Source organism: Rana temporaria, chromosome 12 (genome assembly GCF_905171775.1).
Source record: "Rana temporaria chromosome 12, aRanTem1.1, whole genome shotgun sequence".
Taxonomy (NCBI): Eukaryota; Metazoa; Chordata; class Amphibia; order Anura; family Ranidae; genus Rana; species Rana temporaria.
The window spans coordinates 97,589,853-97,617,771 of NC_053500.1; the positions used below are offsets into that span (position 1 = coordinate 97,589,853).

The 27,919-nt window shown below is 40.3% G+C and overlaps 1 protein-coding gene across 1 annotated transcript; it reads left to right on the forward strand.

Annotated features, from left to right (window-relative positions):
* The first annotated feature begins 799 nt into the window (after positions 1-799).
* LOC120918275 (dickkopf-related protein 3-like) lies at positions 800-27,903 on the forward strand. The gene is made up of 4 exons (XM_040329789.1): positions 800-3,724; positions 10,252-10,426; positions 17,007-17,202; positions 27,757-27,903. The coding sequence occupies exons 1-4, from the start codon at positions 3,584-3,586 to the stop codon at positions 27,812-27,814; spliced, it is 570 nt and encodes a 189-aa protein (XP_040185723.1). The 5' UTR covers positions 800-3,583; the 3' UTR covers positions 27,815-27,903.
* Positions 27,904-27,919: the final 16 nt, after the last annotated feature.

Below are 27,919 nucleotides of genomic sequence, written 5' to 3' on the forward strand. Positions count from 1 at the left end.
GTGCGATTCAGGTATGATGCAGGAACTGTATTCGCAGGGTTCTCGCATCACACTAGTGTGAACTGGGCCTGCAGTTGGAAGGAGGTGAAAATGCCTATTTTTAATGCCTGTATGAAACAGCCATTACTGGTAACTTTATTTAGCTGAAATGCCCTTTGTTTTTTTTTATACATCTTGTGGTCTCAAGCGTTAATATCTTCACGCCGCTTGTCTTTGTGAGTTTTACTTCCCATTCTACAACTGAAGCACATTAGGCTGTTATTGTTCATTCTGTAGAAATCTTTATAGTAACAAATAAATAAAATCATTTAACAGGAATTTGGGACCTTTGTGTAACAGCTGTGGCAGGTGTGAGTCTTGAGTAGACTGACCTATTTTAGTTAGGGAAATGTAATTAATGATGGCAATTTGTTTTGTTTTTTTCTGGAATTTATATGTACGTTTTCAAGTAAAAAAGCTGTTTGATTGTTCAACATATACATGTGGTCTTTCGAAGGGTTACATCTGTGGCAGGACACTCTCTACATGTTAGAGACTTCAAGGAGGTGTGAATTACTGGGTGTGCCACAATTCATACTGGGAAATGTAGTTCTTACATGAACGAACGATGCAAACCAGGAAGTGAATGAGAGAACAGAAACTAGAATGCCAGAGGTGATATAGATGAAGGAATTTAATAGGTATTTACTCGTTTTTTAACAGAATCATTACACTATTCTGTCTGTCTACCTTGCAGCCATTAATTTTAGGCAAATTTTTTTTTTCCTTTAGTGACCCTTTAAAGTTGTGCCATCACAACTGCCCATTTTTTGCTTGTATAATGTATTAATTTCCCATTTATTTCCTACATATTGTAACAATTCCCCTGTTGCCCACATATTGTCAGAATTGCCTGCATATTCTTACCAATGCCCATTTCATACCAATGCATTGTAACAAATTCCAGATTGATGTGTCACACCTGCCTGTATGTAGCTCACACAATTTTAACTGCTCATTTTTTGCCAGTGTATGGTTCACAATGCATATTTGCTCCCTGTGTATTGTTTAACTCAGCAAGTTATAAGCTAACTCTCTAAAGTTGTGTTCAGAATGAGAACTGGTGTAAGTCATTAACCACACCTAAAAAACACAGAACCTTATTTGTGGATTCAATGATCCACTAGCCATTAATCAAAGAATATCACATGTTTAATTATATAGCACATTTAAATAGAGGTAAGCATTAAAAGAAAAACATGCACCACCCCCATTGAGGTACAGTTCTGCCCTACTTGTGACACAATTAGTAATAGAATTTTCTATAACATCCAACTCTTTGTTAAATAAAAAATGTATCACAGCATGAAATAATAGATGACTGCAAATACAAGCATCTAGTTCCCAACCCAGAATAACTGAAAATTAGAGTCTTCGGACAGATGTATTGATAAACCCTATATAACTGCAGGAGATGCATATAATGTGTCATAAAACATCTGTGGTAGGGTATCCAGAAGGAGAATGCAAGGGTCATAAGCGGTAGGTATCTTGCAAAAAGTGTCTTACTGCAACTCCAAATGTGCCACTTGGTGCAGGTTTGGACATGGCAGACATACAGCACCTGTCCCACAAAATTTTAACAACTACCCATTTTTTGCCAGTGTATGGTCACAATTGCCCATTTGCCCCAAATGCATTGTAACAATTACTCATTTGTTGCCCATGTATTTTAACATTGCCTGTTTGTAGCCCAAATACTGTCACAATTTTCCATTTGTTGCCAACATAATATCTTGATTACTTTTTTTGCCAACGTGTTGTAACAATTGTCTGTTTCTTGCCCACATTTTTTCACAATTACCAATTATTTGCTTGTGTTATGTCACGATTGCCCATTTTTAGCCAGTGTATTGTAATCTGTCTTTTGCTGTGTGCATTTTACAATGTATAAAGATTGCAACATTTTTGGCAGTGTTTTGCAATGATTGCCTATTTATTGCCCATGTATAGCAATGGCTGTCTGTTTGCTGCCCACTTATTATCATAATTGCCTGTAGCTGCCTGCATTGTTTACCCATTTTGTGTCCATGTGTTGTAATAAGTGCCATTTTTTTTGCTTCTGTGTTGATTGTGATTGCTGTTTTTGCTACCTGAGGAATACCAAAATTGACCTCTTACTGTCCTCATATATTCATAATTGCCCACATATTGAAACAATTGTCCATTTGCTGCCTGCATATTATTGTTATTGCCTGTTGCCACTTGAATGCATATTTGTTGCATGTGTGTTGTTATGAATGCCCATTCCTTACCTGTTTATTTACTCAATTATTTGAGTATGTAGCAATTACTCATTTTATGCTCATGTATTGTAAGGTTTTTCTGTATGTTGCTCCCATATTGCCTGTTTGTTGCTCACACGTTGTAAGAATTGCTTATTCCTTGCCCATGTATTCTTATAATTGCCATATTTTGTCTACATTTTGTTAAGTCAGAGTTGTTTCATTAGAGGACCAAATTTAATCCTCTCTAGGTCTTACACTCTCAAACCACTATAATTCCCGCTTGCGCTACTGTTAAACCCTAACATTCGTCAAGGTACACTGTTTACCTATTAATTGCTAGTGCTTGCAAAGACACATGCAAAGTTCACCTACTAAATTGCAATCGTTCTATTTATTATGTTAATGTAGTCAGGCTTTATATCCTGTACAGTGTGCCTCTTTTTTTTTTACATTTCTATCAGCTGAATGCTGCAAAAATAGAGAAAAAAAACTGTGAGGTTCGCACATAGCATATTTAGATCACAGCTTTTACACACAAGCTCCCCCGCAGGGTGTTGGAGATCTGGCCAGCTGCAACTCTGTCTATTTTTTTTTAAATGGTTAATAAAAAGTAAAAAATCAAATATTCATTACTGACTGCATTGTAATATTACATTAGGGTGGCTCAGTTAGGCTTTAGGTACATAATTTTTTTTTCAAGCAAATTTTGACAAAGCATGCCATATTGGGAAATTAGAGGCTAGTTTCAACAACATTTCAGAGAAGGAATTTGCTTCATTCCTAGTCTACTAATTAATCTTGTAATACTAGACTCAGGAACAGATATGACTATTTTGTTTTTGTATGGCAAATTGGAAACTATTGGCAATTATCTGCAGATATTTTATAACAAAATCCGGTCTTGTATGGTTATCCTTACTCTCCATATTTCAGTTAACAACATTGATAACAAATGAAAACTTGCGTTTGCACTGCAGTAAAATCCGGAGAGCATGCTGTTAAGTAAGCCCACCGGGGCTAGTCTCAGCTTTTGTCTTGAACGTGCAAGCAGTACAGCAAATCCCCATTTATATGGGTGTGAGTGACGCTAATAAATGCCCTGCAGGTTGCTATGTAATTAGGTTTGTTTTACTGTATGTTAGGAGATTGTCTTGGGTTTTGGAAGAGGGGTGGGGGGTAATGGTTAGGTTAAGCTGATAAATACTGATTGCCCCATTATGTTAGTAAACAGATAACAAATTGCATGGTGAGTGGGGAAGGACCCCACACCAAGTATATATTGCAGAGCACTATCAGCTGTGTGTCGTATTGTCACCATGAATCTACTGGGGTCTCTTCTGTTGCTACTCTTGCCTTCCGTGGATTGCTACATCTGGGCCTGGATGTTATCCATGCCTTATAACAACCCTGAAGATTCTGCTGGACTTGTAAGGAGCGCTACCTCCAAAGTGACTACAGTAAGTAACCTTTCCTTTAAAATATGTCTGCACCTTGAATTAGAATATGTGGCATGTCACTCATTGCTAGAAAGACTATTTTATTTATTTTTTGGAAGATACCGAATGAGAATGTGAAGCTTATGTAGTGTGTGTTGAGCCTTATGTTCTCATATTTGGTAAAAGCATACCTTTCTCAAAGACAGTAGCAGTCTTATTCAGTAAAGAGTCCTTGGGGCAAATCCTCAAAAAAACTGCCTAACTTAACTTTTAGCAGTTAAGTTACACTGGCGGAAAATTTCTACCTAAGTGCCCGATCCACAAAGCACTTACCTAGAAATTTTCGGCTGTGTAACCTAAGTGCCTCCGTCGCAAGGCGGTCTTCTCATCCAGGGGGTGATGACAATTTAAATGAGGCGCGCTCCCGCGCCGGACGTTCTGCGCATGCGTGTGACGTCATTTTTCCCGACGGGCAGCGTGCGAAATTACGTTACGTCGGGCTTTGTGGATTGCGACGGGACAATAAAGTTGCGTCGGGAAAAAAAAAATTTACGCGGCGAAAAATAAAATTTGAAATTTAAAAAAAAACGCGGCGATCGAAAAAAAGGTATGTTTTTACAAGGTGTTACTAGTTTACACCTTGTAAAAGCATCCCTAATTTTACGCATGCAAAACGTAACTTGCGCAGAAAACACAAAGCTAAAAAGCTTTGTGGATCTGCCTAAGTCCTCATTTGCATACGCAAAGTGGCATTTCGACTCGAAATGCCCCCAGCGGCGGATGCGGCACTGCATCCTAAGATCCGACAGTGTAAGTCTCTTACAGATGTCGGATCTTCTGCCTATCTTTGGAAAACTGATTCTGAGGATCAGTTCCAAAGATAGGCACAGGGATACGCAGGCTGAACAGCAGTTCCGCCTGCGTATCCCTTTTGAGGATTTGGCCCCTTATTCTTAGAGGCTACTTCTTTGTGCATCATTCATAATTCACCCAGTAAAGGTCTAACTAAAGAAAAATGAATTCTGATTAATAAGGGTTATTTCCTTTAATGCCGCGTACACACGATCGGATCATCTGGTGAAAACGGTCCGACGGACCGTTTTCATCAGACGAACCGATCGTGTGTGGGCCCCATTGTTTTTTTTCCCATTGGTGAAAAAACGTAGAACCTGTTTTAAAATTATCTGATGGTTAAAAAAAAACGATAGAAAAAAACGATCGTCTGTGGGGAATTCCATCGGTTAAAAATCAACGCATGCTCAGAATCGACGCATGCTCGGAAGCATTGAACTTCATTTTTCTCAGCACATCGTTGTGTTTTAGGTCACCGCGTTCTGACGTTTTTATTTATATCGGGTAACCAGTCCACAGGAACCACATAACATAGAACAAAATAACACAATAGTTTACAACTCAAGGCACATGTGCAGAGCATACAGAGTATCAATGACAACGTTGCATAAAACTATTTCAGGTATACGTAAACTGGGGGTACATAGCAAACATGTTGGGGCGATGGCGTAAATTTCCCCCATTGTCAGGGCCCGGAAGAGGATAGTGTAAATCCATCTCTCCGGGAGTACCATGCCACTCTGTCGTCCGAGTTGGGGTAACATGGCCCGAGGGGTCCGGCAACCCGTTTTTTCCCAAAGCATAGAACAAATTCGGAACAAAGAAAAGGTGGAGAAAGAGTGCACCCGTGGGCACATAGAGCTCAGTAGAGCAAGGGGGAAGAGGTAACAAACGTTTTTTTAACTGATGGTGTGTAGGCACGACTGATGAAAGTCAGCTTAATCGGATATCTGATGAAAAAATCCATCAGTCCGTTTTCATCGGATGAACCGATCGTGTGTACAGGGCATACGAGTTACCACTTAAAGGGGTTATAAAGGTAAAAAAAAAATCCCTAAATAGCTTCCTTTACCTTATTGCAGTCCTCCTCTACTTACCTCATCCTTTGATTTTGCGTTTAAATGTCCTTATTTCTTCTGAGAAATACTCACTTCCTGTTCTTCTGTCTGTAACTACACACTGTAATGTGAGGCTTTCTCCCTGGTGTGAAGAAAGCCTCTTTGCAGATAGAGAAAGGGGATGTGTGTTAGTGGGCGTCCTGACACTCCTGCTCGCCCCATCCGCCCTCAAGGGGCTTTCTTCACACCAGGGAGAAAGCCTCACATTACGGTGTGCAGTTACAGAAGAACAGGAAGTGAGGATTGCTCAGAAGAAATAAGGACATTTAAAAGCAAGATTGAAGGATTAGGTAAGTGAAGGAGGACTGCACTAAGGTAAAGGAAGCTATTTAGGGGGAAAAAAAATATTATCTTTACAACCCCTTTAAAGTGGAGGTTCACCCTAAAACAATTATCTAACATTACATCCAGCATACTAACGACATGTACAGTATGCTGGTATTTTTTTTTTTCTCTCCATGCATACCGTTCAATTGTTATTTTCGCCCTGGCTTCCGGGTTCTGATTCCCGTGGGACTGGGCGTTCCTATTGAGAGCTTAGATGATTGACGTCTCGTGAAAAACTTCCCATGGCGCATAAGGCGCGTCACCAGTTTTCCGTAAATAGCCGACCTGCATGTAGAGCTGACTGCGCAGGCGCCATATAGAGCCGACTCGCAGGTCGGCTATTTACGGAAAACTGGTGACGCGCTTTATGCGCCATGGAAAGTTTTTCACCAGATGTTAATCATCTAAGCTCTCAGTAGGAACGTCCAGTCCCGCGGGAATCAGAACCCGGAACCTGGTGCGAAAATAACAATTAAACGGTATTGTACAGAGAAAAAAATACCAGCATACTGTACATGTCGTTAGTATGCTGGATGTAATGTTAGATAATTGTTTTAGGGTGAACCTCCATTTTAAGATTGAGTACTCTTTATTTCATAAAGTCATGAATATTAGTCTCTTGGTTTAATCATAATGAGTGGCTGGTGGGCAATATTGTATTTACAAGATTTCCCTTTTTCTTCTCAACAGACAAGGATAGCATTAGAGCTGCATAAATAGGCTTCCTGGGCTGTGCACCCATGCATGAATATGCAAAAATTTAGGTTCAGTTCATACTTGGTTACATCTTTTTTCATTTTTCAGAGTCAGAGATATAGACAATCAGCCTTCATAGAAGCTGAGTATTGTTAATAGAATATGGGGCTATGACACAGCTTTGAGTAAGCAAACTTGCACACTAAAAATATAATATATTAACAGGGCCTGCGATCCCCCAGCAGCCTCAAGCTGAACATACATGGTTGAACAAAAAAAAACGGTACCTCCAATATACACAAAAGAGGTGGAAGGTGGAATCCTCTGTAGGGGTTTTGTATTCTGACAGCTGCACCAACTGCTGTCATAATATACTGATCAATGGCTGCAGCTGATTGGTACATTTCTGACATGTCCCTTGAACAGAATTTACAAAAAATTCTATCAGTTCACACACTTAGCCTAGGTTCACACTGCTGCGAATTCAAAATTGCGGTAAAATGCGCGATTTTACCGCGATTTGCCACGATTTCGGCCGCAATTTAATGTAAATCGCGGCCCGAAATCGCAAAAAGTAGTACAGGAACTACTTTTTGAAATCGCAGATGCGGCGTCGCACTGATTAGGACAGTGCCATTGCCGACAATTGCCGCCGATTTGAGATGCGATTTGACATGTCAAATCGCATCTCAAATCGTTCCAAATCGTACCCAGTGTGAACCAGGGCTAAATGAAATTTGGACTGTCCTGGCTAGACCAGCTGTATCTTGATAACTTTATGAACAGCTTTAAATAGGAAGTTTTGGTTTCCGAAAAAAAAAAAATATATATATATATACTCACCTAGGTGAATACAGCATCAATCAGATGCTGCATCTGTCCCCTGTCGCTTCTAAGGCCCCATACACACTATTAACTATTCTGCAGATTTTTGTCTTCAGATTTACCAAAACCATGTAGTGCAAGGGCCTGCTTGATTGCATACACAATTAAACTCTTAAGGTTTGACCTCATATTATATGGTTTTGGTAAATCTGAAGACAAAAATCTGCAGAAAATCTATTATTGTGTGTATGGGGTATGGCGTACACATGACCATTTTTCGGGTTGTAAAAAACGAAGTTTTTTTTAAAAAGTCATTTAAAACGATCATGTGTGGGCTTCAGAGCATTTTTCGGGTTATGAAAAACTGACAATTTTTTTTTCGAACATGCTCTATTTTTTCACAACGTTTTAAACAATGTTGTTTTTCGGGTTGTAAATGGTCGTGTGTGGGCTTTAACGACGTGAAAAACCTGCGCATGCTCAGAAGCAAGTTATGAGACGGGAGCGCTCGTTCTGGTAAAACTACCATTTGTAATGGAGTAAGCACATTCATCACGCTGTTACAGACAGAAAAGCGCGAATCGTCTTTTACTAACACAAAATCAGCTAAAGCAGCCCCAAGGGTGGCGCCATGCGCATGGAACTTCCCTTTTATAGTGCCGTCGTACGCGTTGTAAGTCACCACACTTTGCTAGAGCATTTTTTTTTTTTCACGATCGTGTGTGGGCAACAACGTTTTAATAATCAAGTTGAAAAAAAACTTTGTTTTTTCTAGAGCCTGAAAATCGTTGTTTTCTTAGAACCCGAAAAATTATCGCGTGTACGCGGCATAAGAACTATGCAATCAAAGACTACTGATTGTTCAATTCTCAGTTTTCACTGAGCAGAGAGACAGTCACTGGGTCACTGCTCTACTCTTCCAGGGCTAACTGGAGTGCTGGGCTATCGAAGGGAGCAGGAGTGGGTGACTCAGTTTCCCAGAGGCTCACTGAGAGGCTGATCCAGCTGCCAGTCCAGGCATCTGGGTGGATCCTGACTGTAAGGCTGGGTTCACACCTATGCGAATTGAATGTGTCTTACACCGCATCCAATTCGCAGGAAATTTTAAAATCTGTTCATTTGAAGGAGGCTGGTTCACATATGTGCGTTTCATTCGCACTCCGTATTGCACAAAAAACGTGTGTGTCTGATTTGCAGATGTGTTCCATTGTGAACAATAATTCTCTCCCCCTCCTCACTATAACTCCCCCTCTCCCTGCTCAGCTGATCCGCAGATACAGAGGAATTGCTGAACAGCTGCTTTTGTAATTCGCTCTGTAATTAGAGCTGTAATTCGCACCTCAAGCCTGGACCTGTTAAGTGACGTCAGCAGACAGCGGGCTTTAACCTGCCATTGGCTGAAAATGGGTCACAGGAGTGCAGAAGGAACTGCAGTCCTGTGACCTACAGGAGAAGTGTTGTCAAGATAGTTTTGGCCATACTTATGCTAGCCTTACATGTAGCGATAAACTGTCAGTCATAGATTTGATTGTTTCAATCGTTTAGAAAAAAAATAATTATACTTCATTTATCACAGTACTATTCATTCATTTTCTATGGAAATTAAAGCAGCTTTTAGATTCTGATTTTTTTTTTTTATTTGGAATAATTGTTATACACTTATTGTAATATTACATGTTGACCAGCCCCGTATTACATTTAAAGTGGAGTTTCCATCCCCAATTTTTTTTTTCATTATTGTGCTCATTAGACCTAAAAAAGAAAAAAAAAAAACATTTTTTTTGCTCACATGGAAATGCCTGTTTCTATGTTGAAATCTGCCTTTGGAATCACCTAGGATTCTGACATCATCTCCCTCGGCTTCTCAGCACGCTAATGCTCCTGGGAAATGTGTGTCATCATTTCCCAGGATGCAGTGCGCTTCCCCATTATAACCCCCATCCAAGACTTCCAGGAAGTAAAGCCCCATACACACTATCACTTTTCCTGCAGATTTTTCTCTTCAGGTTTACCAAAACCATCTAATATGAGGTCAAACCTCAAGAGTTTCAATTTGTATGCAATCAGGCAGGCCCTTGCACTACATGGTTTTGGTAAACCTGAAGAGAAAAACCTGCAGGAAAACTGATGGTGTGTATGGGGCTTTAGTGCTTGTGGGCTTCACAATGCCCACAAGCAAAATGACAACTGTGTGGACATCGTTTATAAACGATCTTTTTTGAATAACTATGCGAAGCGGCGGCGGATTGTAAAATAGTAAGTGACCGGATTTATATTATAAAAACGCAGGATGAAAAGACATACATTTAAAAAATGCTAATTGTCATTGGAACCCCGCTTTAAGGTTTACTTTAAGGTACTTGTTATCCAATATTTAGAAAAAAAGTTAGCACCTAAAAACTATTAAAGTATTTAATTATTATCTTAAAAATATTTGCTCCGTTTTGATCTGTTAAATATACCATTGAAAGCATTTTGTTAGGTAAGAGCGAAAGCAAAATTTGGATCCAAAAATCTTGGGAGCTAATAACTTTCTGTGCTTTCTACCTCTGCTGACGGTTAGCAGATGGCGTTGTTGCCAGTTCTTCCTGTGGATTGCAGAACACTTCCCCCATTTGTCATGATGTTGTTTGTTATTAGGTTTAATAGATTTATATGTAATAGATTTAAATAGATAATCCTAAAGGAAAAATAGAACTAAATGCCGCTAAACTTGTCTATAACTTTTAGGTAACATGTGATCATGACCGTGGTTGTGGGCGTGGCTTATTTTGTGACCATCACTTTGGCTTATGTGTTCCACTACGTCACGAAGGCCAGTACTGCAGGAAGGATTCCCAATGTATCCGAGGTCTGGGATGCATGTATGGGCACTGCCAACGTATTATACCAGGAGGGCATGAAGGTAAGAGCAGTCAAATTTTATGTTATGAACTGTACAGATATAGCTTATATATTTCATGATTACATATTTGCTAACCGGTTACTAACAGACACACACAAGAATCCCTTATGCTTCAATTTACGGGGAAAACCTTCTTTCCTGATTCTATCCTGAAGCCCAAATACAACTGGATATTATATAGATCAGGGGTCTCCAAGCTTTCTAAACAGGGGGCCAATTTACTGTCCTGCAGACTTTAGAGAAACTGGAAAAGGTCCAGACGTCGGTGGGAAAAAACAATACCCCATCTTTGGTGTCAGTGGGAGGAATTGTGCCCCATCATTGGTATCATTGGGAGGTATTTTGCACCATCATTGGTGTCATTGGGCTCAATTGCTGGCATTATTGGGAGGAATTCCGCCACATCGTTGGTGTCAGTGGGAGGAGTTGTGCCCCATTGCTGATGGCAGTGGAGGAATTATACCCCTTCATTGGTGTCATTGAGCCCAATTGTTGGCATCATTGGGAGGAAATCTGCTCCATCATTGGTGTCATTAGGAAAAATTGTGCCCCATCATTGGTGTCGGTGGGAGGAGTTGTGTCCCATTGCTGGTGTCAGTGGAGTAATTGTACCCCATGATTGGTGTCATTGGGCCCAATTGTTGGTGCCATGGGGAGGAATTGTGCACTTGCACTGGTCTCGGGGGGGGGGGGGGATTGTTTGTATTAGTGAGTGAAAAGGTGCCCTAAGGGCCAGATAAAAAGGGCCACATCAACATTTTACAATTTTTTTCTCTTATAAATATTAATACCCATAATATTATTATATTTAAAATAATATTTACAAACACATCCTGACTTTTATCAAAGCAGCCTACTGAGTTGGCTAGAACTAGCTCCTGTGGAACACAATTTCACAATTTTAGAGCTCCTAGGGCTCATCTGGGCTTGCTGTTGGGGGTTGTTAGAAAGGTTCAGTTGAGCCATATTGTTAGTATACCCTGAATGCAACCCGTTCAAGCGAATGAGGACATGCCGCTAAACTAGGGTGACCAGACATTCCCGGTTTCAGGGGACAGTCCCTGGATTGAGGACACTGTCCCCAGACCAAGTCTGTCCCCGGTTTTGTCCCCAGATTGTATTTGAACAGGGGCTGGGGCAATTTCAAAGACAGTCAGTGCAGAATAAAAAAAAAAAAATCTGAATTACACACCTCGCTCCACCGCTCTTACCAGCTTAGGGGGGTGTATTTTTTCCCATTATCTGTGCCCCTTTCTGATGATCATGTGCTGGCCGGAGCAGAGGGAATATTTCTTCAGTTTTGGGTGCATGCCCATTCAGCTTGGCTTGCATGTTCTTCTGCCTTGGCTCAAGTCCTGGCCAGCCGCCTGCCTGCTTATCTCCTTGACTTCCCTGGCGGAGTGATCTTCCTCCGCTCTCCACCCAGTAGTAGCCGAGGCCCGGAGAGTAAGACTTGACGGGCTGTGAGGCGGGCGGCAGCGGCGACGGGCAGAGAGTCACTGATTGCCACCATTACTAGTAAAAAATGTAGCGCTACCCCCGAAGGAGCCGCCGATTGTTATGGGATCGGCGTATAAAGATACCCTGCAGTGTGTCTAGGGGTGATAGCAGTGAGCCAAAACAGTGAGCGAATGTCCAGTCATCAAATGGATTTTCTTGAATGCTTTATTCCCAAGGCCCAACACGGCCAACATCAACATGAGGCAGGATAGGAAAGGTTGATGAAGCATAAGAAGAACGGAAGCATCAGGCCTTAGATATGAAAAGAGCAATCCTGCTCTCAGTAACCGTGAAATCAGTTTGTTGCCACTCCAGCCAGAGTGGGTGAAGTGCCCCCGGACAGACTTCTGCCACAAGCCTGGCAGCCGAAGTGTCACTTGTAGATCGCTGAGAGGAAACAGGCCTCTGCCACAGGCTTAGACATTTAATGAGCGATGATTGGATTGAATGAATCCTCCCAGTAAATTCAGTTAGGGTCACCGGTAGACAGCTGCACTGTACCTGTCAGTATCACGGTAACCAGATTCCTGATGGTTCGTTCAGAACTCCTGGTTAACCTCTCTCTGGGTTCTCCCTGAGCCGATCCCCCACCGCGCAGCCTTCAGCCTAGGATCTTCCTAGTAAAGTTCAGGACCCAGCAAGTCGCTGGGACCCCTTTCAACATCAGGATGGAGTTCCGCATGGTGCGCAACTCTGGCCAAGTATGCCATGGTGACGGGGTCCATGGATGCGCGCACCCTAAAGGTGGATGCCGCACCTGGAACTCGGACCCCGCGAAGAAGACACAAATCAATGGCGTCTGCCACAGATATACCCCTCCAAAGCATGCCCAGCAAGGGAAAACTCCGCTAATTGGCTGCTGGGGAAAAGTGGCTCTGCAAGAACCCCTCTAGTGCCAACTGTCGCCCAGGGGTGGGATCGCACCCCTGGAACGCAGACTGACCCATAGGACAGTTCCGGAATGACAGCAGCCCAAATTTAACAAACCGTGAATGGGAGCAAATATAAACTTTCCCATTCCCCACTAACTTTAGTGTAGTGCCCGTACTGAAAGTAAGGGGGCGCTACAAAAAAAAAAAATGTCCCTGGATTTAATTTAAAAAATCTGGTCACCTTATGCTAAACCCCCCGACTACATGCAATGCATGCGGTTGAGAAGTGTTGGTACAGCACTTATGGTGTTAAAACAGATAGTGAGAAGGCATCACATTGTTGCCTCTGAAAAGCCATCTGAACATGGATTGCTTTTCAGAGGGGCAGCAGTTTAGACACAATTCTGTCAGACTGCCTGCCATACACACATCTTTTTTATTGAACCGGTCATTGTAGTCAGATATTCTGCCCGTGTATACTAGGCTTTACTGTAAAAAAAAAAAACTTCCCATTTGTGGAGGTTTTCATCTTTTGTGATGACCTAAATGCTGGGTTCACATTATTGCTCTTTGTTTTGCATGTAGGCAGACTATTAATTTCAATAGGCTGCCCTATGCACAGAAATGTGGATAAAGACATCCCTGACTCCATTTGTGCCACACCAAGATGCATGGTTCTGCAGCACCATGTAGATTGCAGTGTGCGAAAATGTGGCAAATTTGTCAATGCGTGGAGGTGCTAAAAGTCTGCTAAAGATTATCTGCTAAACAGCAGTAGATTTGACTGTGGGTCAGGAATGTGCATGATTTTGCGCACATTCTCATCCCGCAATAATGTGAATTTAGTCTTAAGAGGAACTTTACCCTATCTTAAAAATCACCAAAAAATTCACTTTTAGTCTTGTATAGTAATGACATTCTACAAACAGATAGTTACAGAAAATTAAAGGCTTTTTTATTCTTTGCATACCTTATTTTTCCTTTCCTCCCTATTCTTCCCATAGTGGTAGACAAATCCATCTCTGCCTGGAACTTTGGGTGCCTACTGAAATGTGTTACAGTTCACATCACCTGAGGGGGAAGGGGGAAGGCACTGGAGATATAGCCTTCCCCTCCCTGTTCTGTCAGGGTAGAGGAGACATATCGTTTGTTCCTAATAAGTGGGAACAACGATATGTCTCCTCCCCCAGTCACCCCTATCCCTATACCGTTAGAAACACTAACTAGGGAACACAGTTAACCCCTTGATTGCTCCCTAGTGTTAACCCCTTCCTTATCAGTGACATTTACACAGTAAGCAGGGCATTTTTAATAGCACTGATCGCTGTATAAATGTCAATGGTCGCAAAAATGTGTCTGTTCTGTCCACCATAATGTCGCAGTACCGCTAAAAATCACAGATCACCGACATTAATAGAAAAAATAATCCCATAGTTTGTAGACGTTATAACTTTTGCGCAAATCAATCAATATACACACATTGCAATTTTTTTTAAAGAAAATATGGAGAAGAATATATATATTGGTCTTAACTGAAAAGCAAAAAAATATATATATTTTTTAAGAATTGTCGCTCTTTTTTTGTTTATAGCGCAAAAAATAAAAACTGCAGAAGTGATCAAATACCACCAAAAGAAAGCTCTATGTGTGAGGAAAAAATGAATGCAAGTATTGTTTGTGTACATCATTGCATGACCGCGCAATTGTCAGTTAAAACAACGCAGTGCCAAATTGTAAAAAGTGCTCTGGTCAGGAAGGGGGTAAAATCTTCCAGGGCTGAAGCGGTTAAATAATGAATGTAAAATTATTTTATATTAACACACAGAGCTGAGCTGCATGCTATAGTGACATAGTTGGTGAGGTTGAAAAAAGACACAAGTCCCTCAAGTCCAACTGATGTGTGTGATTATATGTAAGTATTACATTGTATATCCCTGTATGTTGTGGTCGTTCAGGTGCTTATCTAATAGTTTTTTTGAAATTATCAATGCTCCCCACTGTAACTACTGCCCGTGGAAGAGAATTCCACATCCTTACCGCTCTTACAGTAAAGAACCCTCTACGTAGTTTAACCACTTCAGCCCCGGAAGATTTGCCTGCTTAATGACTAGGCCATTTTTTGCATTGCGCGGCTGTGCAGTGTTGTACCCAAACAAAATTGACGTCCTTTTTTCCCCCACAAATAGAGCTTTCTTTTGGTGGTATTTGATCACCTGCGGTTTTTTATTTTTTGCGCTATAAACAAAAAAAATAGTTTTTTTTAAATAAAACACAATGGGGGTTATTTATGAAAGGCAAATCCACTTTGCACTACAAGTATACAGAAAGTCCACTTGAAAGTGCACTTGTAAGTGCAGTCGCTGTAAATCGCTGTAGATCTGAGGGGAAGCTCTGAAATTAGGGGGAAGCTCTGCTGATTTTATCATCCAATCACATGCAAGCAAAAATTTGTTTTTTTTATTTTCCTTGCATGTCCTCAGATCTACAGCAACTGCACTTCAGTGCAAAGTGGATTTGCCTTTCGTAAATAACCCCCTATATTTTGTACTTTAGCTATAATAAATATCCCCAATTTTTATTTTATTTTTAAAGCAAATTTTTTTCTCAGTTTAGGTCGATATGTATTCTTGAAAATATTAATAAACAGTGTCAATACAATTAATAAAGTGCACAATAAATTAATAAGGAATTGATCAGAGTTTTTTTCTATGGACTTTTTTAGATTTATTTATTGTGCACTTTATTAATTGTATTAACACTGTTAATTAATATTTTCATTTATTATTTTGCACCCTTTATAACCATTATTTCATAAGTTATTAGTTATCACTAATTTTAGGTGCAGCATTAGAACATTCTGAAATTTGTACTTGGCACTGTTTCCCCATCACCTTTTTTTTCACGATATGTATTCTTCTACATATTTTTGGTAATAAAAATCGCAATAAGCTTATATTGATTGGTTTGCACAAAATTTATAGCATCTACAAACTATGGGAAAGATTTATGGCATTTTTATTATTATTATATTTTTTACTAGTAATGGCGGTGATCTGCGATTTTTATCGGGACTGCGACATTATAGCGGACAGATCGGACACTTTTGACAAATTTTTGGGACCATTGACATTTATACAGTGATCAGTGCTATAAAAATGCACCGATTACTGTGTAAATGTCACTGGCAGAGAAGGGGTTAACACTAGGGGCGATCTAGGGGTTAACTGTGTTCCCTCCTGTGTGTTCTAACTGTAGGGGTATGAGAGTGACTAGAGGAGAGGATAGATCTTTCTCTCCTCTCCTGACAGAACAGGGATGTGTGTGTTTACACACACACACGTCCCTGTTCTGGCTCTCATGCCTGCGATCGCACTTGGCTGGCGATCATCGTGACCGGCGGCCATGCGCATTGGTTCCCCCGCAGTGCAGTGGGTGTGCGAGTGCGCCTGCTATCGCCGCTTAAAGGGCCGATGTAGAGTTACGGCGGCTCGTGGGAACGTGCAGACCTGCCGCAGTATGACGGCGGTTGGTCGACAAGCGGTTAAGGTTAAACCGCTTCTCTTTTAATTTTAGTGAATGGTCGTGTGTCTTTTTAAATTCCCTTTCGCGGAAAAGTTTTATCCCTTCTGTGGGGCCAACAGTACAGTGTTTGTTCATTGAAATCATATCCCCTCTCAAGCGTCTCTTCTCCAGTGCTCGTAATATTTCCTCATCATAACTAAGGTCCTCCAGTCCCTTTATTAGCTTTGTTGCCCTTCTCTGGACTCTCTACAGTTTTAGCACATCATTCCTGTGGACTGGTGCCCAGAACTGGACGACATACTCCAGGATTGGCCGGACCAGAGTCTTGTAGAGTGGGATCCCTGAGAATGATCCCTAATGTGATCCCTGGGAATTGTCATGCTGATGTGATTTTTTTATGAAAAGTCAGATTTAAAGTGAACACCTTTCCACGGAGCTTACTGTATTCACCATTTACACTTTTTTTTATAAAATGGTCACACTATTATTTTTATTATTATTAGAATTGATATAACACCAACAATTTGCTTAATACTTTACAAAATGGGGGGGGGGGGAGACAATACAGTTACAATAAAATGTAATACAAGAGGGGTCAGAGTCACCATTTCTCTAGATTTAAAGCTAAGCATACGGTATTTGTTTCTATTTTTATGCTCTCTATAATAAATCACATCTTATGCCAGGGTCCCGATGCCGCCAGGATAAGGACTGTTTACCATCAATGTGCTGTGCAAGACACCATGGAGAAATGATCTGCAAACGCAAATTATCTGCTGGGAGCAAATGTTATGTTCCAGAAGGAGGTTTAGCATTTAGCATCAACCAATTATGCCCCTGTGAAGAAGGGTTGGTCTGCAGTTCCCCACAGCCTCCACGAGAGTAAGTTACCATACTTTATATCAATAGTTGTTTTATCATTCACATTTACAGTGTTAACATGCCTTTTCTGACACTTTTATATCCTACTTGAAAAAATCTGTATTTTTTTTTTGTAGAAAATTACTTAGAACCCCCAAACATTAGAGGCCCTAGAGAATGAAATGGTGGGTGTTGCAATTTTTTTTATGTCACATATTTATGCAGCGTGGCGGCCTGGACCTGTTCCTTTTTTTTCAAACTGCAGTACTGTTTCCGGAGTACAGGCCATGAACACGGGTCCGGTCTGTTGACGGCCCAGGCTTATTGTTTTTTGCACTTTTACCACCTACATCGAGAACTTTGTGTGCTTAATGATACACCAAGATACCATGTCTGTTCTTTCCTGACCACACCTGGGCCTCTAGATACTAACTTGAGACCGATGTCTTTATTCACAATGCCTCTAACCTTTCATTTATGCATGCTATATGGCTGAGTTGCCGGTGGTATCGTGGAATGTGGTTCCCCACTGAAGCGTATGATGGTATCTACTTGTCTGAAAAAGTATCATCCTATGATTTTATGTATGCAGGAAACGCACTTAACCACTGAAACACAATGCTGTCTTAAGTAAGTAGGTATTTATGCAGCGTTTTTTTTAAATGCTATTTTTGGGGGGAAAAAATACACAGAAATTTTAATGCACAAAAACCCAATGTAATGCCCAACTATTTGGTAATATCTAAAAGATCATGTTATGCTGAGTAAATAAATACCGAACATGTCACGCTTTAAAATTGTGTATGCCCGTGGAATGGTGACAAACTAACTACGTGAGTTACATTATCCAAAGGTGATATTTAAAAGCCTTTACAAGTTACTACTTTAGTTTTACACAGGAGATCTAGTTCTAGAATTATTGTTCTTAATTTGGCGTTCATGGTAATACCTCATATGTGTGGTACGATCACTATTTACATACCAGCACAGGACCGACTCATGCGTTCCCCTTTACGTGCAAGGGCAGGGGGATGGGGGCACTTATTTCTTACACTGTACCTTTCATTTTTTTTTCACTTTTTTATTTTATCATAAGGCATGGGTCCACAGCTGTTGTGAAACTACAAGTCCCATCATGCCCCTGCCTTTGGAAGTCATGCTTATAACTATCAGCCTTGCAATGCCTTATTGAACTTGTCGTTTTGCAACAGCTGGAGGGCCACGAGTTGTGCAACCATGACTTATGATAAAAATAAAAGTGAAAAAAACGAAAGGTACAGTGTAAGAAATAAATAAGTGCCCCCATCCTCCTGCCCTTCGCACGTAAAGGGAAACGCATGAGTCGGTCCTGTGGTATGCAAACAGTGATCGTGCCAACACATGTGAGGCATTACCATTAGGGATGAGCTTCGAGATCGTGTCAAACATGAGTTCGACTCGAACATTGGCTGTTCGCCAGTTCTGCGAACAGCGAACAATTTGGGGTGTTCGCACCAAATTCAAAAAGCCGCGGAACACCCTGTAAAAGTCTATGGGAGAAATCTAGTGATTTTAATAATGCTTAAAGTGAAACAATAAAAGGACAATTCTAAGCATACTTTAGACACCCCCCCCCCCCAGGTACGAAATTTAAAGGAATATTTCACTTTTATTGTTTCACTTTAAGCATTATTAAAATCACTGCTCCCGAAAAAACGTTAGTTTTTAAAACTTTTTTTTGCATTGATACATGTCCCCTGGGGCAGGTCCCCAAACACTTTTTAGGACAATACCTTGCATATTAACCTTTAAAATTAGCACTTTTGATTTTTTATGTTCATGTCCCATAACCCTTCCCTATGCTATCCAAAAAGCTTAAAAATAGATTTTTTGGCTGGAGCTACAATTTACCTGTTCCAACTTACAAACAGATTCAACTTAAGAACAAGCCTACAGTCCCTATCTTGTTTGTAACCTGGGGACCGCCTATATAAGTCTTTAAAATTAGCACTTTCGAATTTTCACGTTCGTGTCCCATAGACTTTAACGGTGTTCACGTGTTCGAACACATTTTTTGGGGGGTGTTCGGCTCATCCCCAATTACCATGAACGCCAGATTGAGAGCAATAATTCTAGAACTAGTACCTATGTAAAACTAAAGTGGTAACTTGTAAAGGCTTTGATATTTCACCTTTGGATAATGTAACTCACGTAGTTAGTTTAAAAGAAAAAGATGGGAATGGTGCACTTATTCAATAATGTGCCATAAAGTAATATACTCAAAGAAAAAAAAATATGATGAGTATCCAAATATACAAATAAATAAATGTGAATAAAGTCCAACGAATGCCCAATGGTAGGAGTTAGTTCATATAAAGGCAAAAAATCTCATAGAGATAACTCGATAGAAGAAAAAACAGATAAAACATCTATCCAAACATCGACTGTTAAATTTATGAATTGGCCGCTCACCTCCAACAATGACCCAAGAATCAAACAAGGTTTATCAGATAGTCAGATAAGGAATCCTGCTAATGGATCTGTAAAGGCATCCAGGTTCCAGGCGAAGACGAAGAACTACGTCCAAAGCTTGGCATCAAAACATCTTGTGTGATTCCACATATAGAGGAAACCGCTTGTTCAAAGGAATGGCACTTCTTGTATAAATGGCGCTCAAAGGAAACAAAGAACAGCCATAGTGCAATATTGCCAAATGAATAGTAAATTTATTTAGTAAAAAAACTGCTTACATCAAGTAAGGATAAAAACTGCAGTAAAAAGCAATGGGAGTAGTGACACACAGGCCTCCTCACCGTATTTCTGTTAAAGAACCACCAGAACTAACGTCACAAGGCTCCACCTGACGCGTTGCATCACTGGTCACGTGACTTCCTCAGGGATCCCTGAGCTAATTCATGATCACTATACATGTACTATATATTTTTTTTTCTTCTGAGTTTATTTTCACTATATTCACTAGAGGTTGATGGTTTATATTTATTTAAAAATGAGAACATAGTAGTGCGCAAATTTTTCCCTTATAACACGCAGTTAGTTTGTCACCCTTTCCAAGGGCATGCACAATTTTAAAGAGTGACATCTTCGGTATTTATTTACTCAGCACCCATCTCATAAGGAATGTAAACATCCTTTATGATAGCGGTAGGCAGTGACTGGTCTTCTTTCCTGAGATTTCTCCTCTTTCCTTCTTTGCTGAGACTAATAGACCTCAGATGTGTCCTCTGTTCTTAAAGGAGTTGTAAAGGCAGAAGTTTTTTTTATCTTATTGCATTCTATGCGTTAGGATAAAAAAAACTTTTGTGTGTAGCAACCTCCCAAGCATCCCCCTAATTACTTACCTGAGCCCCATCTCTCTTGAGCGATGTCCACAAATGTCTAAGCCATTCAGGACACTTCTCCTGATTGGCTGAGACACAGCAGCGGCACCATTGGCTCCTCCGGCTGTGAATCCAAGTCAGTCAGCCAATCAGGGAAGAGAGGGGGTGGGTCAGGGCTCCGTGTCTGAATGGACACACAGAGCTGTAAGGCCCGGATCTATCCGCTGGGATCAGTTCCAGCGGATAAATCCGCCCGTCTGTACGGCCTAGCGGATATTTATCCGCGGAGATTTCTCGGGCCGATCGATTTCAAGCGGATATAAATTTCTTAGCATGCTAAGAAATGTATCCGCTTGAATCGGGTCCAGCGGATTGATCCGGTGGTCTGTACAGACTCACCGGATCAATCCGTCCGCTCCCCTCCCTCGCATTCGTCGTAATGATTCGACGCATGCGTGGAAGTACTTACATTCCAGCGTCGCACACGTCGCCGCGTCATCATCGCGGTGACGGCGCGACACGTCACCGCGGATGAATTCCGTGCGGATTTTGATCCGATGGTGAGTACATCCAAATCCGGAGGAGGAATCTCCGCTGGAAACGGTCCGGCGGACCGTTTCCAGCGGAGATCCCCTCGTGTGTACGGGGCCTAACAGTGAGATAGGGGACGCTTAATAGCCTGACACAAAGTGGACCTGATACCATAAGTGATCACACTATATATTACCAAAATATCAATACACATAGGATATACAAATAAAAGTCCATCTGTACAATATTCTGTGAAAGAACACGTGATTAATAAGTCCCAACAAAATAGTGATACAAATAAAAGTTCATAAAAATCCAACAAAGGAAATCTTGCAACTGTGGTGATCTCTTCCAATTAGATAATAAGTGATCTTCCACCAAGAATTTAGGAAAACAGCACCCAAAGTGAATGGATATGTATACTGCTTACCAGAAAAATGTGAATTCTTAAATGAAAAAGAAAGTCAAACAGCGCTTATGCAGGATTGTGCCTGCTCACATAGGATAAGACTGGAGATATTCGAGAACCTTCCTAATAGATAAATACAGGACATGTAAAGGGAACAATAGACAACCATAGCATAAAATCATTTAACTGCTTGCCGACCAGCCATCGCAGTTATACAGCGGCAGGGCGGCTCTGCTGGGCGAGAGCCCGTAGCTCCACGTCACCTCGCACAGCAGCCACTAGGGGCGCGCGGGCGCCACCGGAGGCCCGCCCCCCCCACTCGCCCTTGACTCCCGTGCACGTCCCCGGCGAGCGCGATTGCCGCCGGGCACACGCGACCGTTCGTTACAGAGTGAGGACCGGGAGCTGTGTGTCCAAACACACAGCTCCCGGTCCTGTCGGGGAGAGAAATGCTGATCTTCTGTTAATACAATGTATGAACAGAAGATAAGTCATTTCCCCATGTCAGTCCACCCCCCCTACAGTTAGAACACACCCAGGGAACATACTTAACCCCTTCCCCGCCCCCTAGTGTTAACCCCTTCACTGCCAGTGGCATTTTTATAGTAATCCAATGCATTTTTATAGCACTGATCGCTATAAAAATGCCAATGGTCCCAAAAATGTGTCAAAAGTGTCCGCCATAATGTCGCAGTACTGAAAAAAAATTGTCGCTCTATTTTTGTTTATAGCGCAAAAACTAAAAACCGCAGGTGATCAAATACCACTAAAAGAAAGCTCTATTTGTGGGGAAAAAAGGACGCCAATTTTGTTTGGGAGCCACGTCGAACGACTGCGCAATTGTCAGTTAAAGCGACACAGTGCCAAATCGCAAAAAAGTGCTCTGGTCTTTGACCAGCAATATTGTCCGGGGGTTAAGTGGTTAAATTAAAATATAAAATTGTAGCCAAGTGGCTCCTTGCATTTAAAAGTGCCTGTCCTGGCACTGGGGCTGCTGGCTTGTCAAATGAAGTGATGTGTGAGTGTCTGTCTCGCGTCCACCTCTGTGGGTGGCGTGCGTTCCACCAACTGCAAGCGACAACCAGAGGGACCGGAAGTAGGGTGGAATAGCGTGACCAGGTACTGCCTCGATGTACGTTTCGTGATTACATCTTCAGGAGGTGTACCTGGTCACTATAGGTCACGATATTTATAATCTGAGTGTCTGATTACTGAAGGGAAAAGGGATGTGTAAGCAGCCACGGTGCTGGTCTGAATGGCAATGACAACCAATATTTGCTATATAATAATTTATTTGCAAAACACAGAGCTGTGACTTGGCTCCAGTGCCCCCATAAGAAGCTACTAGCCTGGGAAGGCCCTGGCTAGTATCAGAGGCAGATACACACAGGTTACATACGCCATTAGAGAGAGAGCAATAACTCTAGCAATTCTGTAACTCTAAACATGTAACCTGTAAAAAAAATTAAAGCATTGCTTAGTATACAAAAAAAAATCATGCTGACTTTAGTGTTTTTTAATTGTAAAAAAAATTAAAGCATTGCTTAGTATACAAAAAAAAATCATGCTGACTTTAGTGTTTTTTATATATATATATATATATATATATATATATATATATATATATATATATATATATATATATATATATATATATATATATATATATATATATATATATATATATATATAATGTTTGAGGGTCCTGAGTAATTTTCTATCAAAAAACAAATGATGATTTTTACATGTAGGAGAGGTGTCAGAATTGGCCTGGGTGGCAAGAGGTTAGTTACCATAAGTAATATACAAATAATTATTATAAGCACTGTGATCTCATCCTCTCAGTCTGTTGCTGCAGAGTGTGTCAGCTTGTATTTAAACTGGCCGCTCTGTATGTAGCTTCTGACAGGCTGCACAAGCAGCTCCGTATCTCCGGAACCATATATGAAAGGAGGGGTGGGTCATCAGCTACATACCCCCCAATGTGGGATCACTGTGACCCCCTGTTTGCCGAGCTACAATCCTCCAAGTCGATCTGTTTTTTGTTTTTTTGGGGGCAAATGGACCTATCTTGAGGAAGGAGGAAGGAAGGAGCCTGGAGCTGCAGCTCCAATGGCCCATATGTTAATCCGGCCCTGAACAGAGGGTCCCAGGAGGTGAGCTCAGTGGGGGGACTATTTCTTTATTTTCGGAGAGCAAGTACATCATGCCGCCCACTATTCTATTAGTTCTGGCTGGCGGAGTGATACTGTGATTTGCCGCCCGACTCCCGGCTGCAGTCCTCACAAGATGTGAAGTAGTTGAGCAGCTGACCAGGAACAGCAGGAGGAGTGCATAGCTGCAATGGACACAGTGAGTGAATAATAGAGCATAGAATCCTCACTGTGTACCATTATACATCTCACAGGAAAGGTTATCATTAGACATGTGCACTGCCGAAAAATTCGTTATTTTCGTTTTTTTTTTTTTTTTTCGGAAATTCGGGGGGAAAAAAAAAAATCGTTTTTGTTTCATTCGTTTTTTTTATTTTTTCGGAAATTCGGGAAAATCGATTTTTTTTCTCCGTTTTATTCGTTTTTTTTATTAGTTTTTTTGCTTTTTTCGTAAATTCGGGAAATTCGAAAATTCGGAATTCCGAATTGTCGGATTTCCGAAAAAAGCAAAAAACGGAAAAAACGAAATTTCCGGAAAAAAAACGAATGAAACGAAAATGATTTTTTTTCGGAAATTCAAAAAATTCGGAAAATTTCAGAAATGAAAAAAATTCCACAATTTCGAAAATTTCGAAAAAATTGCATTTTTCGAATTTTTCATTTTCGAAATTTCGAAAATGAAAAATTCGAAATTTCGAAAAAGAAAAATTTCAAAAATTCGAAAATGAAAAATTCGAAATTTTGAAAATTAGAAAATTATAAATTTCGAAAATTCATAAATTCGAAATTTCGAAAATTAAAAATTTGTAAATTGGAAAAATAAAAAATTTGAAAATTTTAAATTCCGAAATGTTTTCGTATTTCCGAATTTCCGAAAATGAAAAATTCCAAAATTCGAAAATTCGAAAATGAAAAATTCGAAAATTCGAAATTTCGAAAATTAGAAATTTCGAAAATTAGAAAAATTTGAAATTTCGAAAATTCGAAAATTGAAAATTTCGAAATTCGAAAATTGAAAATTTCGAAATTCGAAATTGGCCTGGGTGGCAAGAGGTTAGTTACCATAAGTAATATACAAATAATTAATATAAGCACTGTGATCTCATCCTCTCAGTCTGTTGCTGCAGAGTGTGTCAGCTTGTATTTAAACTGGCCGCTCTGTATGTAGCTTCTGACAGGCTGCACAAGCAGCTCCGTATCTCCGGAACCATATATGAAAGGAGGGGTGGGTCATCAGCTACATACCCCCCAATGTGGGATCACTGTGACCCCCTGTTTGCCGAGCTACAATCCTCCAAGTCGATCTGTTTTTTGTTTTTTTGGGGGCAAATGGACCTATCTTGAGGAAGGAGGAAGGAAGGAGCCTGGAGCTGCAGCTCCAATGGCCCATATGTTAATCCGGCCCTGAACAGAGGGTCCCAGGAGGTGAGCTCAGTGGGGGGACTATTTCTTTATTTTCGGAGAGCAAGTACATCATGCCGCCCACTATTCTATTAGTTCTGGCTGGCGGAGTGATACTGTGATTTGCCGCCCGACTCCCGGCTGCAGTCCTCACAAGATGTGAAGTAGTTGAGCAGCTGACCAGGAACAGCAGGAGGAGTGCATAGCTGCAATGGACACAGTGAGTGAATAATAGAGCATAGAATCCTCACTGTGTACCATTATACATCTCACAGGAAAGGTTATCATTAGACATGTGCACTGCCGAAAAATTCGTTATTTTCGTTTTTTTTTTTTTTTCGGAAATTCGGGGGGGAAAAAAAAATCGTTTTTGTTTCATTCGTTTTTTTTATTTTTTCGGAAATTCGGGAAAATCGATTTTTTTTCTCCGTTTTATTCGTTTTTTTTATTAGTTTTTTTGCTTTTTTCGTAAATTCGGGAAATTCGAAAATTCGGAATTCCGAATTGTCGGATTTCCGAAAAAAGCAAAAAACGGAAAAAACGAAATTTCCGGAAAAAAAACGAATGAAACGAAAATGATTTTTTTTCGGAAATTCAAAAAATTCGGAAAATTTCAGAAATGAAAAAATTCCACAATTTCGAAAATTTCGAAAAAATTGCATTTTTCGAATTTTTCATTTTCGAAATTTCGAAAATGAAAAATTCGAAATTTCGAAAAAGAAAAATTTCAAAAATTCGAAAATGAAAAATTCGAAATTTTGAAAATTAGAAAATTATAAATTTCGAAAATTCATAAATTCGAAATTTCGAAAATTAAAAATTTGTAAATTGGAAAAATAAAAAATTTGAAAATTTTAAATTCCGAAATGTTTTCGTATTTCCGAATTTCCGAAAATGAAAAATTCCAAAATTCGAAAATTCGAAAATGAAAAATTCGAAAATTCGAAATTTCGAAAATTAGAAATTTCGAAAATTAGAAAAATTTGAAATTTCGAAAATTCGAAAATTGAAAATTTCGAAATTCGAAAATTGAAAATTTCGAAATTCGAAAGTAAGAAATTAGAAAATTAGAAAATTTAAAAATTCGTAATTTGAAAAATCGAAAATGGAAAATTCGAAGATTAAAAAAATAAATGAAAAATTCGAAATTTCTAAAATTGAAAAATTCGGAATTTCTAAAATTAAAAAAAAAGAAAATGTTTCCGAATTTCCGAAAATTCGAAATTGGAAATTTAAAAATTCGGAAATACGACATTGAAAAATTCGAAAAATTCGAAATTGAAAAATCCAAAATGCGAAATTGAAAAATTTGAAAAAAAAAATTCAAAAATGAAAAAATCGAAAATTAAAAAAAAATGAAAAATTCGAAATTTCTAAAATTGAAAAAATCTAAAATTAAAAAATGAAAAATTCGGGATTTTTAAAATAAAACGAAAATTCGGAAATGTAAAAATTCGGAAATACGAAAATTCAAAAATTCGGAAATTTGATTTTTCGGAAATACAAAAATTCGACATTTTCAGAAGTCAGAAAATTCGGAAATAAAAAATTTGTGCCACTTCCTCCTCATGTTCACGGCTTTTCCTCCTCCCGTTCAGGAGCGTGGGGGACCTCGGACCTCCTCTTCATTAATTCACTAAAAACAGTTGTCATTACAGGAAAGTCCCGCACAATCCATGCCAGTTGGGAGGTATGCTGTTAGTGTCAATTGGGGCGCAGGGGCTGCATGGACACAGCTTCTGTTCCCTTTTTGACATCTGTGCAGGTGCATGGCCCCCAAACACTGACAGCGTGTGTTCAGGACCATGCTTCCACACCCGCACAGATATCAGATTGAGATTGGTGTCTGTGCAGCCGCTGCATTCCAAATGACATGAATGGGATTGCCTGCATGGGGATTCATGTGACACCTGTGGGGATTCATGTGACACCTGTGCATCACTGTGAGGCCTCGTACAGACGGACGGACTGTTCGCTGAAAACGGTCCGCCGGACCGTTTTCAGCGGACATGTCCGCCGGAGATTTCTGTCTGGTTGTACACACCATCAGACAGAAATCCGCGCGTATGCGGTGACGAGGCCGCGGCGACGTGCGCGGCCCTGGAAGTTCAATGCTTCCAAGTAATGCTTCCAAGTAATGCTTCGAAGTGATTCGACGCATGCGAGGGATGGCGGCCGATCGGACATGTACAGTGAGTCTCTACAGACGACCGAACATGTCCGACGGACAGGCTTCCAGCAGACATGTTTCTTAGCATGCTAAGAAACATTTGTCTGCTGCAAAACGGTCGGCTGGACAAATGTCCGCTGGAAACCTGTCCGGTCGGCCATACACACGACCAAACATGTCTGCTGAAACTGGTCCGCGGACCAGTTTCAGCAGACATGTTCGGTCGTGCGTACGGGGCCTGAGGGTCAAAACGAACCTCGCATACCGAACACTGAAGTACAACCATGTGAATGATGCCTAAAAATAAGGATAACACCTGATTGGTTGCCATGGACTCTTTTTTTAGAAGAGCCTCATTGTTTACCACTCAGCAGTGAATTTTTAATGTTAGAAGTACTTGCAAAACTTTAAATTACCTCTAAAACTACATAACAAGATTGTTTATTCTTCTCTTTGTGTAAAAGTAAAGCCATTAACATTTCACACCGAATAAACAATATGTTTTTTGTACATCACTAACAGGTATAGAAATGTATACTGCAAAATAACAGCAACATGGTATACTAACACCTCTTCTCATGTTTACTCCCGCAGGAAGGAATTTATTTACAGTCCTATTTTAGACTGGAAGTGTGCGTCCCCTTCCCTGTGATGCCTAACTGTATTGCTCTTTCTTCTAGCCTTTGTAAATATTCTGTACATACAAATTATATAAATAAAGCGTTTTATTGTTTCCCCCTGGCTTGACATTCTCATT

Excerpts from the sequence above, each read along its gene's own strand:
- LOC120918275 (XM_040329789.1), top strand. The coding sequence starts at position 3,584 with ATGAATCTACTGGGGTCTCTTCTGTTGCTACTCTTGCCTTCCGTGGAT. Across the intron at positions 3,725-10,251 it reads CTACCTCCAAAGTGACTACA|GTAACATGTGATCATGACCG; the intron begins GTAAGTAACCTT and ends TATAACTTTTAG. Across the intron at positions 17,203-27,756 it reads TCCCCACAGCCTCCACGAGA|GAAGGAATTTATTTACAGTC; the intron begins GTAAGTTACCAT and ends TTACTCCCGCAG.